The sequence below is a fragment of the Lampetra fluviatilis genome, chromosome 26, assembly GCF_964198595.1.
Source record: "Lampetra fluviatilis chromosome 26, kcLamFluv1.1, whole genome shotgun sequence".
Taxonomy (NCBI): domain Eukaryota; kingdom Metazoa; phylum Chordata; class Hyperoartia; order Petromyzontiformes; family Petromyzontidae; genus Lampetra; species Lampetra fluviatilis.
In genome coordinates this window covers 5,774,858-5,787,806 of record NC_136300.1, presented here as the reverse complement: position 1 = coordinate 5,787,806, position 12,949 = coordinate 5,774,858, and the positions used below count along the sequence as shown (strand labels likewise).

The 12,949-nt window shown below is 45.2% G+C and overlaps 1 protein-coding gene across 4 annotated transcripts; it reads left to right on the top strand.

The window, feature by feature from the left end:
• The first annotated feature begins 506 nt into the window (after positions 1-506).
• Positions 507-12,628, top strand: LOC144942002 (protein NipSnap homolog 3B-like). Of its 4 annotated transcripts, none has more exons than XM_078868598.1 (7): positions 507-620; positions 4,971-5,067; positions 5,763-5,976; positions 7,703-7,864; positions 8,874-9,023; positions 10,095-10,181; positions 11,755-12,628. In XM_078868598.1, the coding sequence occupies exons 2-7, from the start codon at positions 4,996-4,998 to the stop codon at positions 11,829-11,831; spliced, it is 762 nt and encodes a 253-aa protein (XP_078724724.1). In that variant the 5' UTR covers positions 507-620; positions 4,971-4,995; the 3' UTR covers positions 11,832-12,628. The 4 variants fall into 4 exon arrangements, with proteins under 4 accessions (XP_078724724.1, XP_078724721.1, XP_078724725.1 ...); XM_078868595.1 differs by having other exon boundaries at positions 5,760-5,976; XM_078868599.1 differs by having other exon boundaries at positions 518-612.
• Positions 12,629-12,949: the final 321 nt, after the last annotated feature.

Sequence of the window (12,949 nt, the reverse complement as noted above, 5' to 3'; positions counted from 1 at the left end):
CTCCCCACCCAGCCCCAGCCCCCACCCAGCCCCTCCCCACCCAGCCCCTTCCCACACTCCCCACCCTCACATCCCCACCCAGCCCCACCCTCCAAACCCAGCCCCTCCCCACCCAGCCCTACCCCTCCCACCCCCCACCCAGCCCCAACGTCCCCTACCGAGCCCCGCCCCACCCGGCCCTTCCCCACCCTCCCCACCAGGCCCCTCCCCACCCTCCCCTCCCACCTAGCCCCTCCCCACCCAGCCCCTCCCCACCCTACCCGCCCAGCCCCTACCCCAACCCAGCCCCTCCCCACCCTCCCCTCCCCACCCAGCCCCTCCCTCCCCACCCAGCCCCTCCCTGCACGACGGACACAACAATCCCCTGTGGGCTGGTGTAACCAGGACGTTCCCACCAGTAAAAACAACCTCCATGTCTGCACACTCCACAGCGCAGCGCCTTGAAGCACAAGTTCCCACGTGCGACCGGGGGGGGGGGGGTATTTAAAAATCGCGTTTTGTTTATTCACGCGACAGCTGTTGATCGCCGCTTGATGACCCCCGCGCGGCTCCCGTCCGCCGTCAGCTGTGACCGCGACGGCCCCCTCCGGCTAGCGTTAGAGAACTCATCGCGTAAACACGTAATTACTAAATGCTGCTGCTGTTATTGTTGTTGTTGTCGTTGTTGTCTCGTCATGTTAACTTCGCCGAACTCTCTGCCCCTCGATGCGCACAGTCGACGGATTTGGCGACCTTGCACATCCGCGAAGTCAAAAAGTGATTGCGGTTGCAAATGCGTAGTTTACTTTGGGGCGGGTGGGTTACCCGCATTGTAATTGGTAGTTTACACGCCGCTGTTGTGTTTATTCTATAGAAGTTTAGAGATGTTACTTGCTGGTGAAACCAAGAAGATCAAAATTGCTCCAGCGTTCGTTCGCTTAAACGCATGCTGCTGGATAACATTTGGTCTTGGAAAGGCACCGCTACTTTAGACGTTTATGGACTAACCCCTATTTATTAGCTGTAGCTGCAGAGACAGCGGAGTTTTAGCTCATACAGCGTTTGCTTCTGTGAATTGTCATGGGTAGTAGTTCACGTAAGGCGTGAAAACAGCACAGTTTTAGTTTGAGGATGTCATATTGCAATAGATAGTTCACATGAGAGCTTCGCATTACAATTGACAGTCTGCATAAGCGTGCCGCTACACGCCTGCTGCAGTTCGCGTGTGGGGCGGGAGTCGTGTTACATTGTCTACGGTGGGTTAAGAGTGTGATGCTTGGGCTAAGAGTGAAGGACGTTCGCCAGTGAGTTTGAAGGGCATTGAGTTGTGAAGCTTCGTGGCACTTGGTTACGAGTTTGGTGGGCATTGCATGTGGAGGGTGTTTGCAAAATGTATTTTTGGGGGGTTTTGGTGGTAAGCGTTGGGGCAATGAGGAGTGCCGTAGCGTTTGTTACAAGGACATTAGTGTTGGTGGTGATTGGCAATCAGGAGGGCATATTGTGTTGATTGTGTGGAATTTAACACTGCTTGGTTTATTTAGTTTAATCTGGTGAAAGCTTAGGAGACAAGGCGAGAACTCGGAGACCCAGTATGCTGTACGCTCATTTTCAAAAGTGGCATGGGTCGGAAAAATGATAAAAGCAAGGAATATAACACAAAATACAAAAATGACAATTAAAACAATATATGAACAGAAGAACCAAATTACGGGAGAAATAAAAATACAGCTCGGTATTTTGCATCTGAGGTTGTCAATTTGCAAAAGAGATTTGCCTAGAAATGAACTCTTACCCTGGTGACATAGTGAATGGTGATGGCGTTGACGATTACGATTTCGCAGCTGTACAGGAATGCTAAAATTCCATTAAATGTATCATACTAACAAAAAAATACAGCCAATAAAAAATATGCATTTGTATGAATAGATTATTAATAGCTATATGGTCGTGAAATATACACAATTTACAAACATTCAAGTTAAACTAATCCTAACACAATTGCATCGTGTCGCCATTTGTGTGAAGTGTGATCTTAAAACCCCCCACAAACAGCATGGCGTGGGGAGGCTCTCATTTAGCAGCACGTTGAAGGCTGTACATTACCCTTGTCGATTACAAGTTGCACCTGCGCTACGAACCTGGCGACCCGAGTTCGATTCCCGCTCATGGCCAACACCAGTGACGATTATCTGAACCGGTCCTGGGCCTCCCCTAGGTCGACTCAGCCTCAAATTAGTACCTGGTGCAGTGTGTAGTAAACATCGCCACTCAGGAGACAAAGGCGGTCTGGGGGTGGTGCTGGCCACCCACCCCGTCGTGTGCCGTGCCAGCCATCATAGGTGCTCGCTAACAGCACTTGCCCTAAAAGTATGTTAAGGCTATATGGGGAATTATTTGTATTACCATATTACTGACTACATGCCAGTGTCGTAAATCATCAGGAACCTGCTGCATACAACTTTAATGTTGCCATTTATTTTTTTATTTAATAGGGTTATTATCGAGATTGCTTTTTAAGACTTGAACCTCAGCAGAATTGTATCTTTTGCGATAAATCTGCTCTTCTGTAAATGTTTAACCACACTAACTTATTAACAATCACTGGTCGCACAGAGTAACCTCTGGCTGCCCTAAAAGCTAAATAATTGTATACACTTTGCTGAGCATCCACATGCATCATGGCCGATGTACTGTGCTATTTCATACAGCTGGTATCACAGAAATCTTATCTGACCTTCTTGGTTCTTTCGGTAATGTCACGTACCGAAAGAACCAAGAAGATGAATCCCTGCAGTCACGAAAGCTTTAAATCGAAACTTATCTGACCTGTCATGTAATTACTACAGTTCTTGTATTACTGATCTCGTCAAGGAGACATCTGTGAAGCTCGGCTTTTTTTTCCATGCTCAAGACTTGCTTAAGGGCAGTAGGGGTGGCACAGTGGTAGCACATTTGCCACGCGGCAAGAAGGGCCTGGGTTCACTGCCCTACTCTGGCACTTTTCTGCGTGGAGTTTGTGTGTTTTCCCGCTGTCCTGCATGGGTTTCCTCTGTAGCCATAAACAACATGTATCATCTAACCGGTATTTGCCAAACATCCCAATGCTAAAAAACTACCTTCAGATTAATTAATTGGGATTACACTGTACAATATCGCCCATGACTGCAAAACATGGCATAACACTCATGAAAATGAGTATTATGACTCGGTGATGCGTTGCTGAGTAAACAATAATTTAAAAAATGATTCCGACTTTACAAAGGACAGATTCGGCCGAAGTTAGAAGGCTATTGTCATATCTGGGATGGAGCACAGAGTTTCTACCTCATTTATGCAGTGTGAAGCAGCAGCAGGGGTGATTGATGCTCCAGTTCAGTGGTATTCCCTTATTCACCCCAATCACTCACCACTGGTTAGCCAACATCGTTATCACTCTTCTATAGCTGCTACAATGATCACTGTTCCTGTGAACTTCACTCATTGATTGCTCTACTCACTCTGAGGGCTTGGTCTACCAGAGGGACTGTTTCGTCTCACCCATGCTGCAGTAGATGATCACCACACTGCAGGTTAAACCGCTTCTCTTTCTGTTTCTGCCCTCAAGCTGCCAAACTTCGGAAGACCCTCCCATCGTCTCCTTTTTCAAGTTCTTTAGAATTTTGCTCAATTCAAGAAGCACGTTTACCTCATTTATTCTTCTCTTTGGTTCTTTCGGTAAAGTCACGTATAAAGAGAAAATTATAAATTAAATACTAGCATACGACGTTTCGATTGCAACACAAGCAATCATCATCAGGTATAAATGAAATAGAAACACAAATCTAGTATACTTAGAAATGTTATGTAATACAACAGAGAGTCGGATAACATAAGTCAACACCCTACCTGGTTGATTACGTTCTTCCTGAGAATGCTCAATTTGAGAAAGAGATAAAACACAGTACCAGAGACATATAGACAGACATATCACAGAGATACCTAGAGAGAGAGACGTACATAGGCACACAGAGAAAGCACGTCTCTGTGTCGAGGCCTTAAATATATGTATTGCAAGTTTAATAGTGCTGTTTATTTGCTGGCCATTTAATGGGCTCCGTACCTTTGATGTATATATTTAAAAAAATGATCATTGCAAAATGCAAGTCGTGACACAGGTCTCAATAGGCAATTTCCAGGAACACCTTTACAGAAGCATGTGTAATGTACCGGAATGTGCCCTGTCTCATCGGATAACATGCCCAATTTGATTCATGTACTGAATAATGGAAATCGGAACCGATAACTTATTTTGTACCTTATGTAGCCAAACTTGCTTTTCAAGCTTATATAAGTATACGTGCTCTGCTCTGCTTGTATGCATATAGCACAGCAAAATATATGATGTATACACACATATAGTGGCATTATTTGACTTCAATGTGCAACTAATTGATTCTCAGAATTTCACTGAATTCTCAATACAGTAGTGTAATTAGGGAGACTCGGGGTTTTGTAGCTGGGGACACGGTAGGCTGTGGTCATTAGTAACGTGGGGATAATGCATTAGTGAGTGAGAATCGTCGTCAGCAATGATCAATTCGCTGCTGCATGAAGGCCTTCCCAAGCCATCTCCACCTCACAGCCCCGGGATATGACGTGGTCCAGCGATGTATAGCATGCTCGCCACTTCTTGTAGAGTTTCGCGATTTGTGTCTGGGATCCCACCCTGGTTAATTCTGCGGGTGTATTAAGCATAAGCTCGTTTGTATGTATGTACGTTGAACTTCGTTTCGCACCATAGGGAGCCAACTGTGCTAGTCGGAGGGGACAACGTGGAGAGGACGCAATCGCTGTTAATTTACCTGCATGGCCAAATCTTTGTGCTTGGTGGTGTTTTGAATATCCGGAGAAAATTCACCACAGCCTCTCGAACTGGAGAAACCTCATTGCCTGTGCGTTGTGTGTGTCGCTGGATGACTATAAGCGAACGCCTGTGTGGGTTGTGTTTCCAGATAACTGGTGAACCAAGAGGCAAACATGGCTTTTAGAAATCTGCTTCGGGAGGCCACATCACTGTTCAAGTCCTGCAACGTTCCCTTGGGGAGGCAGGTAATAATCATTCGTATGTATCGTCGCCATCATCATCATCAACCGTGGTAAATCCACTGCTGAACAAAGGCCATCCACAAGCCATCGCCATCCCTGATAGTTTCGCAATGCAACAATCCTTCTGCACACGAGCTGATTTTGCTTTATGCAGCAGACATCCTTTTGGGCGTGTTCCCTCCTTTTGATGCCACTCCATTGGTCTCAACCACTCGGTGGTTTGTTACATCACAGCATCATGAGAGATGGCAGCAGCTCAGGGAGGCCTTCATCCAGCAGTGGAATTACCATGACTAAGATGATGACGAGTAAATGAAACGCTGACAATAAAACACATTCCTGCGGAGGGAGCTGGTAGGAACGTTGGGTTGCTTGGTCAATGGCCAGGGCACAAGCCGTCGTGAGTAGGTTAAACGTTGAGTTTTATAAGGGCACCACGGGGTGAGCAGCCCCTCCCCATCCAGCCCCACTCCTCCCACCCTCGCCACCCAGCCCCTCCCCACCCTCCCTTCCCCACCCAGCCCCTCCCTCCCCACCCAGCCCCTCCCTGCGCGATGGATGGACTGACACAATAATCCCCTGTGGGCTGGTGTAACCAGGAGGTTCCTACCAGTATCATATAATACTGCTGAGGATGCTCATATAATACTGCTGAGACTCGCGGCTTCCCGTGCGCTTGACGCTCTGCGACGCAGCAGGCCACGCGGCGAATGGCCTCCATGACGGTGGGGCAGCAGCAGCACGGGCGGATGTACGAGTTGAGGACGTACACGGCACACCCGCACGCCTTCCCCGCCTTCCTCAAGCTGACCAACGAGTGCATCCAGCTGCGAACGGCGCACTCCCCGCTGATCGGCTACTGGACCGTGGAGCACGGTCCCCTCGTGCAGCTCGTGCACATATGGCAGTACGGTACGCACGGCACCCGCGCGCACCACCACTCCTGGGCTCGCTGTGGCCCTGGCGGTGAGTTGGCCGTACGCCAAGAGGATAGCCTTACGCCTGGTCGGCAGTTTTGTTTCCGCCACGTACCTACGTATGTATTTTTTTTTACTTAAAACTTTCGTGACTGCAGGAATTCATATTGTTTGGTTCTTTCGGTAAAGTCACGTAGATATAAAAAATAATAAAAATAAATATCATTTTTATTCACATTATTAGTTTTTCTATCTACGTGACTTTACCGAAAGAACCAAAGCGTATGTATTATGTTGAACTTCCTTCGCACTGTACCTAGTAGCCAACCGTACTATTCTGAGGTGCTGCAGCTGGGACACCACCCGAATTATTTAAGTAATTGATTGCTAGACTGAATCGGGACAATAATAGCAAGCGGTGAACTTCATGTCCGCTTGCCATCCTTCGTCAGTTCTGAACATTACACGGCATATTTTGGGCGACCATTACCCTAATACGAGGGATTGCCAAGGATAACATTAATGGGTTGTAGGTTCGTTAACCTGACTTTATTTGATAAAATGAAAATGGTTATCACCTTGTTCCTACACTTGCCGCTGGACAGGAGGTGATGGGCGAAACTATGGTGATGTCATCAACATCGGTCGTGTCGCGCTGGGCATGACTTGTAGGGGGACTCCTGCCTTCAGGAGGCAAGATGTGGGAGCGCCTTCCATTTTTTAATGGTGCCTGCGTAATCGACAGAGTAGGTGATTCCAAGTTTTCATACCTGTCAACCCATTGTCAGGGCCTACCTTATTAGAGACCAATTCAGACTTGATTGGTCATCCCATGCCCTTATAAATCTCAACGTTCATCCTACAAAGTCCCATCACAAGGGAGAAACACAAACATAACGACAAGAACAAAAATGTTGCCGTCTTGAAACGGCTGTACGCTGTATGGACCTGAAAACTAAATTTCCCTGTACAGGAATACGGGTAAACCGTGTGGGTTCACAGATATGAGTTTTGGTTGATTAATTTACCTATCTAATTGTCCCAGCTGTTGTTTCTGCCATCACCTGGTAACTTCTATGGAAAATGTAGTATTCCTCCTCGTAAGATAAGCATGCTGATGGATCCAGTGTCCGTTCTTATCACACGTAGCTGTAGCATTGGCGCCTGAATAATTTTATTTCACAACTTAAGTTCCCCACTCCCGTATTGTGACATTAAATGTTATTGTGTTGAACGCCACGTTACGAATTCTTTCATAAACGAAATTGTTCCCTTTGCTGCAAAATCAATGTTAAAACAGCGTCATGTGGTAAGAGTAAGCCCTTTTGAACAGGAACATCCATGTTACAAGTTGGAAAATTAGTCCTCTGTGCACACAACACCACCACCACTAGCTTGGTAATTGGTCATTAAAGTATAGAGGCCCTTATGGTCGTGGTGACATTGATGCAACTGCTGGTCATGTTTGCGATAGAAGTGGATAATGATGGTCGTAGGAGAAATATAATTTTGGTGGTGATAGTTGTGGTGATGGTTATGGCTGTGGTTTTAACAATCGTTATTACAGGGTGCTAGGTTTTGATGATGATGAACCTGGTGCTGGTGGCGCTGCTGCTGGTGGCACTGTTGCTGGTGATGAAGGTGCTCGCAATGCCTGATGATATTTCACGGTGGTAGCTTTGATAGTGCTGCTGCTGGTGGTGGTGGTGTTGTGTGCACAGAGGACTACGCACAGAGGACGGCGGTGCGAGCGGCACTGGCCAAAGACCCGGAATGGCAGGAGACCTACATCGCCAAGGCCATGCCCATGCTGTGCAGCCTTGAAAGCGAGGTGACCTACTTGGTACCCTGGAATGAACTCGGCGAGCCAAAGAAGCAGGGAGGTATGTCGTGTGATGTTTGGTTTACATATTATAGCTTATTGTTCTCACTTTACTGTTATTGTCTGTGAGTAAGGAAGATCGGCCAGACAATGAAGGAGCTGGTTTACTAAATATTGCGTGATTATTTCATGTATAGAGGACGTAAAATTAAGGCTAGTACAAAGACTTGTTTTAGTACGGTACATGCGTCCATTGTCTGTTCACAATTGATAAAGTGAGTACCGCTGTTTGGGAAGTCAAAGGTAGTCGTTCTTTGGAGACCCTGTCTCCTTTATGGGAATATTTCCCTGTCAACCTTAGCTCAATTGGAGATCACTCATTCACCTGTACTGCCTCTGTTGTCTGGAACCTACCTATGCTGTTGATTCCCTGCCCCTATTCCAGTCCAGTTACAAGGCCTTGCCTTTTTTCCCTGCCTATAATTGTCTGCATCTCTCACTATATATATAACAAAAATAGCTCCACTGTTTCTATACAGCGCCTCGATATACAATTACATTTAGATGATATGTAAATACCAACTTTATCGTTTTGTATTTCCACCACTGACTTTGTCACCAGTGGCTATGAATGCCATCCTATATCTCATTAGCAGGTAGTCATTCGATATCAGTAAAAGGTGGCTGGGAGGCTTATTTCAATAGTTGGGTGCCACGGTGACGAGATGTTAACTTCCTCGCCTGGTATACAAAAGGTTGTGGGTGCGATCCCGACCCTGATGCCTGCTGTATATTTGGAGTTTGCATGTTCTCCCCATGATCGCGTGGAATTTTCTCGGGATCCTCCGGTTTTTCCTTCCACATTTAGAAACAGGCGCTTAGAGTATTTGGCTGCTATAGATTTCCACACGATAAGCCGCTTCGTTGATCTATCGTTTGTGGCCAGGTCGCTTCTGGAAAAGAGCTGTATAGCTCAGTGGGCTTTATATCTGGTAAAAAAAAAAGCTTAGTTTTTATCGTTTAAGAGTGTGAGTGTTTCATGCGTGGCCTTTTTTACTTCGCGCTGGGAGGTGTGTACGAGCTCGTGACGTTCGACATGAAGCCCGGCGGGCCCGCACTGTGGGGGAAGGCGTTCCGTGCCGCCATCACCACACACCAGCACGTCGGATACGCTTCCCTCATTGGCGTCTGGCACTCCGAGTTTGGCAAACTCAACCGAGGTCTTCACCACCACCCCTGAGCTCTCTGTCGTGCGAACACACACACACACACGTTCCCGTAATAACCACTGGCTTCACTGCCGTGGTAATGGGAAGCGTGGTTTCGTTACGCTCATTCCACTGACACACATCCAAGGTTTTGTATTTACCAACCTCTGTGGTTTATCGGGAAACTGTTTGGTGAAGGGTTAGCATAGTTCAGAACATGTATTAAATAACACAGAACTAAGGGGCATCCTATCGACTGTTAAGTCTATGCTGGCATCAATCATGTGTTCTTTAAACCAACAATAGCTTTGAGGTGGATGTTTGGCTCAGAAGTCAGTGCTGAGCTGGTGCCACTAATTCAGTGGGCTCAAATCTCGGCAGTCACCTGTAATTAAACCCGGTTCTCAAGTGTAGCGAGTTTATTGTATTATCCCAGTTACCAACGACTACATAAAACAAAACCATCACATTTAATTTAGTTCTTTACTTAAATTGGCTTCATTTCATCTCCGAAAATTAAAAACATTGGTTTGACTGTCATGCAAGTGCGCCATTACTGTTATACTTTAGCCGGGCACTTGTGGCACATGCATCTGTGATCCTGCGCTGAGGAGGCGAGGGTTGCTAGATGACACAAGTTCGTGAAACTCCCTCCCAGCTTGTGGTCGCCATCTCCTGGCTTGTCAGGGGATAGAACTACAGAAAGTGGATCAATGTCCATTCTGTATGGGGATTGAGTGTGAGTTTTATCCCGCATGTACAGTCTAAACACTCATTAGTGGAGTTGGCCAAACATCCCAATATAAGATCACAGAGCTTGAACAATTGTTGGTGCCAGTACTTGCTGTCTGTGGCATTCCTCGTTGCAGAATCGTTCACTCTCGGGGAGAGTGAAAACGATTATAGAAGGTGTAGACCAGGTCCCCTTTGAAGGGGCCTCAGAGGTAGATCTGCAGTATCTGCTTCCATGGGTCATTCCCTAACTCAGAGGTTGACATAACCGGGAGAGATCGGCCAAGGGACACTTTGTCACGATGGATAAACAAACCTGAGGTGAAATTACATCTACTTTTCCTTGTGCAGTGCAAGTGCTGTGGAACTTCGACAGCGCAGACTCGCGTGCGGCCGGCAGGCACTTGGCTCACGAAGACGCACGTGTCGTTGCGGCAGGTTGGCTCACTCCCACGTGCACCACCAACCCAGTTCCCAGCCAAAAGCCCACACGGCAGCCCAACGCATTGTGCCCCGTTTACATGGTGCCCTTCCACACGTCTCATGTTGTATCCCTGCCGACAGACATACTGTACGTTTATAAATTTAATTGAACATGAAACTGGCAAATATGTATTTGAATATGCTTGGTTCTTTCGGTAAAGTCACGTAGATAGAAAACAAAAAATAAAAATAATAAAATTAAATCTTGACTTAAAGCTTTCGTGACTGCAGGAATTCATATTCTTGGGTCTTTCGGTGAAGTCACGTAGATAGGTTCAAAAAAATAATAAAAAAGAACAGAAAACTACGACGTTTCGATCGCAATGCAAGCGGTCGTCTTCAGGAAAAGGGGGGGGGGGTGAGCTTCCAAGGCAAACTGTTTGTAATGGACTACGCCCATTTCAAACCCTTACAAACAGTTTCTCTTGGAAGCGAACCCCCCTTTTCCTGAAGACGGCCGCTTGCGTTGCGATCGAAACGTCGTAGTTTTCTGTTATTTTATTATTTTCTTTGAACCTATATACGTGACTTTACCGAAAGACCCAAGAATATGATAAAATTAAAATAATAAAAAATATAAACATTTTGAAAATAATAAAAGGAAAAAAAACACAATAACGTCGTCGGTTTTTTGCTTTTATTAAATCATTTTATTCTTTTTTCACTATTTTTATTGTGTTTTTTGCTTTTATTATTTTAATTTTATTCTTTTAAATTTGTATTATTTGTTTTCTATCTACCTCGCTTTACCGAAAGAACCAAGAATATGAATTGCTGCAGTCACGAAAGCTTTAAGTCAAGATTTAACCCGATGTCAGGTCAATTCCAAAATATAGTCAAATTGCACACATCTTATATATGTTTATGTCTGTGTTGTAGTTAAAATGCTCGTAGGGTACACACCACCTGGCACATATGTTGGGATGCAGACTTGCATCCATAATATTACCCATTACCATAATCGCTATCCTAGCCTCGTAACATAACCTCGAACTTAATACCTAATCCTATTTAAAAGGCTCACCTTACCTCCTCACCCAGCACATGTTCCCGTGTATATCAATGTATGCTCAGGTGCATGAGCAGCTGTAATGAAAACAGCTTCTACCCTTGTACGTATGAGGCATGTGAAGGTACCTCCACTGCTGATCCGTAATCTACAGAGGTGGCTAATTATACACGTGCATGGTGGCCCAGCCACACTCAAGTCAAGTGTTTTATCGTAAATGAATTAGTCCACGCACGAAACAAGAATACCAATGTACAGTAAGGCTGCAGAAACCTGCTGCAGAAACCTGCTGCAGAAACTCCACCTCCTTACGAAACAAAATGATTTGGCGGAGGGCAAGCTTGAACTTGCCCGTGTGAAAGAACCTCCGTGCCTCGCTGTTCATTGATGTAGCCTCACGATGTCGTGTCACGCCACCTCCGGCTCGTGCCAGCGATTATTTTAATGTGCGAAGGCAGATCTTATTTGAATTCCACGGTTGGATCGGCCGCCCAACGAGCAGCTTGTCCTGTCTTGCAGTGCGGGAGAGCGTGAGCTACGTGGTGGCGCAGTCCAACAAGCTTCTCCTTCCCACTCCCTTCTCGCCGCTCAAGTGAGACGGGCGCAACGAACCGTGGCGGCGCCGCCGCCGCGTCGAAAGGACAAGCGTCACAATACTGGCGGGGACGTCCGCATAGAAACGACTGGCCTCACTTGCACCACGGGGGTGGTGGTTTAAACAAATAAAGCTCTCGTTCATTTCAGGTGGTTGGTCACGTCACGTGCCAAGCGATATTGGTATTTAAAGAAATGTAGTAGCTATATAGTCTCTGGCAAAAACACTAAAAAAACTCGCAATACGTTTAAAACAATTGATGCGTTAACGTTCAACTTTGAATACCTCTGGTACATTTAATTATATTAAAGCGAATTGAAGGTGATATAATCTCAAGGAATCTTGCCGTGAGCATATTAACATTAGATTTAAGATGACACGTGATATTAAAGAAATGCTGAACTAAAAAAGACTTAAAGTGTTAAAGTCTTTTCTATAAGTTACTCCAAATATGATTACACGTAAATGTAGCCAGAAAATAAAGAAAGTTTGGAAATGTTATGTTTATGTTTCAGTGATGAAATAGCCTATATTATTTTGAAACCTCTTAATTTGCAAATAATATTTATATTAAACCGTTTTCTGACATTTCAATTTGAAATGTCCTGCATGAATGTAATCAAGATATTTGACATATTTTCCTAGCTGAAATACACCCCTCAGTCATTGAGCATTAATTTGCATTAAAACGCTGCAAGATGCTTTATTGAGTACTGTACCGAAAGAGTCATTTGTGTTGCAATATTGGCAGCAAGTACCATCACTGAAGTAAAATAAATACTTATACTTAGAATTTTATTTTTGGAAATGCGTTATTCTTTTAAAGACTTGCACAGCTGAATTTCACGTCAGTATTCACATCTTACAAGCTGCAGTCAGTCCAAAATACAAATATGGATAGATACATACATTAAAGTGTTTATGGGTAAGGAGTAATCCCACCTTATAATTCCATGGAAGGCTGTCAAATTGAGAAACATTGTCTGCAATTTTTACCATCATAAATTCACTTCAGTACTTTCAGTGATGCTACATTTCAATACAATATTAGATCTTTTTACAAATTTGGATCAATTCTCGATCGGCTCTTTTCTTTAGCAATACATGTGTAATGACGAC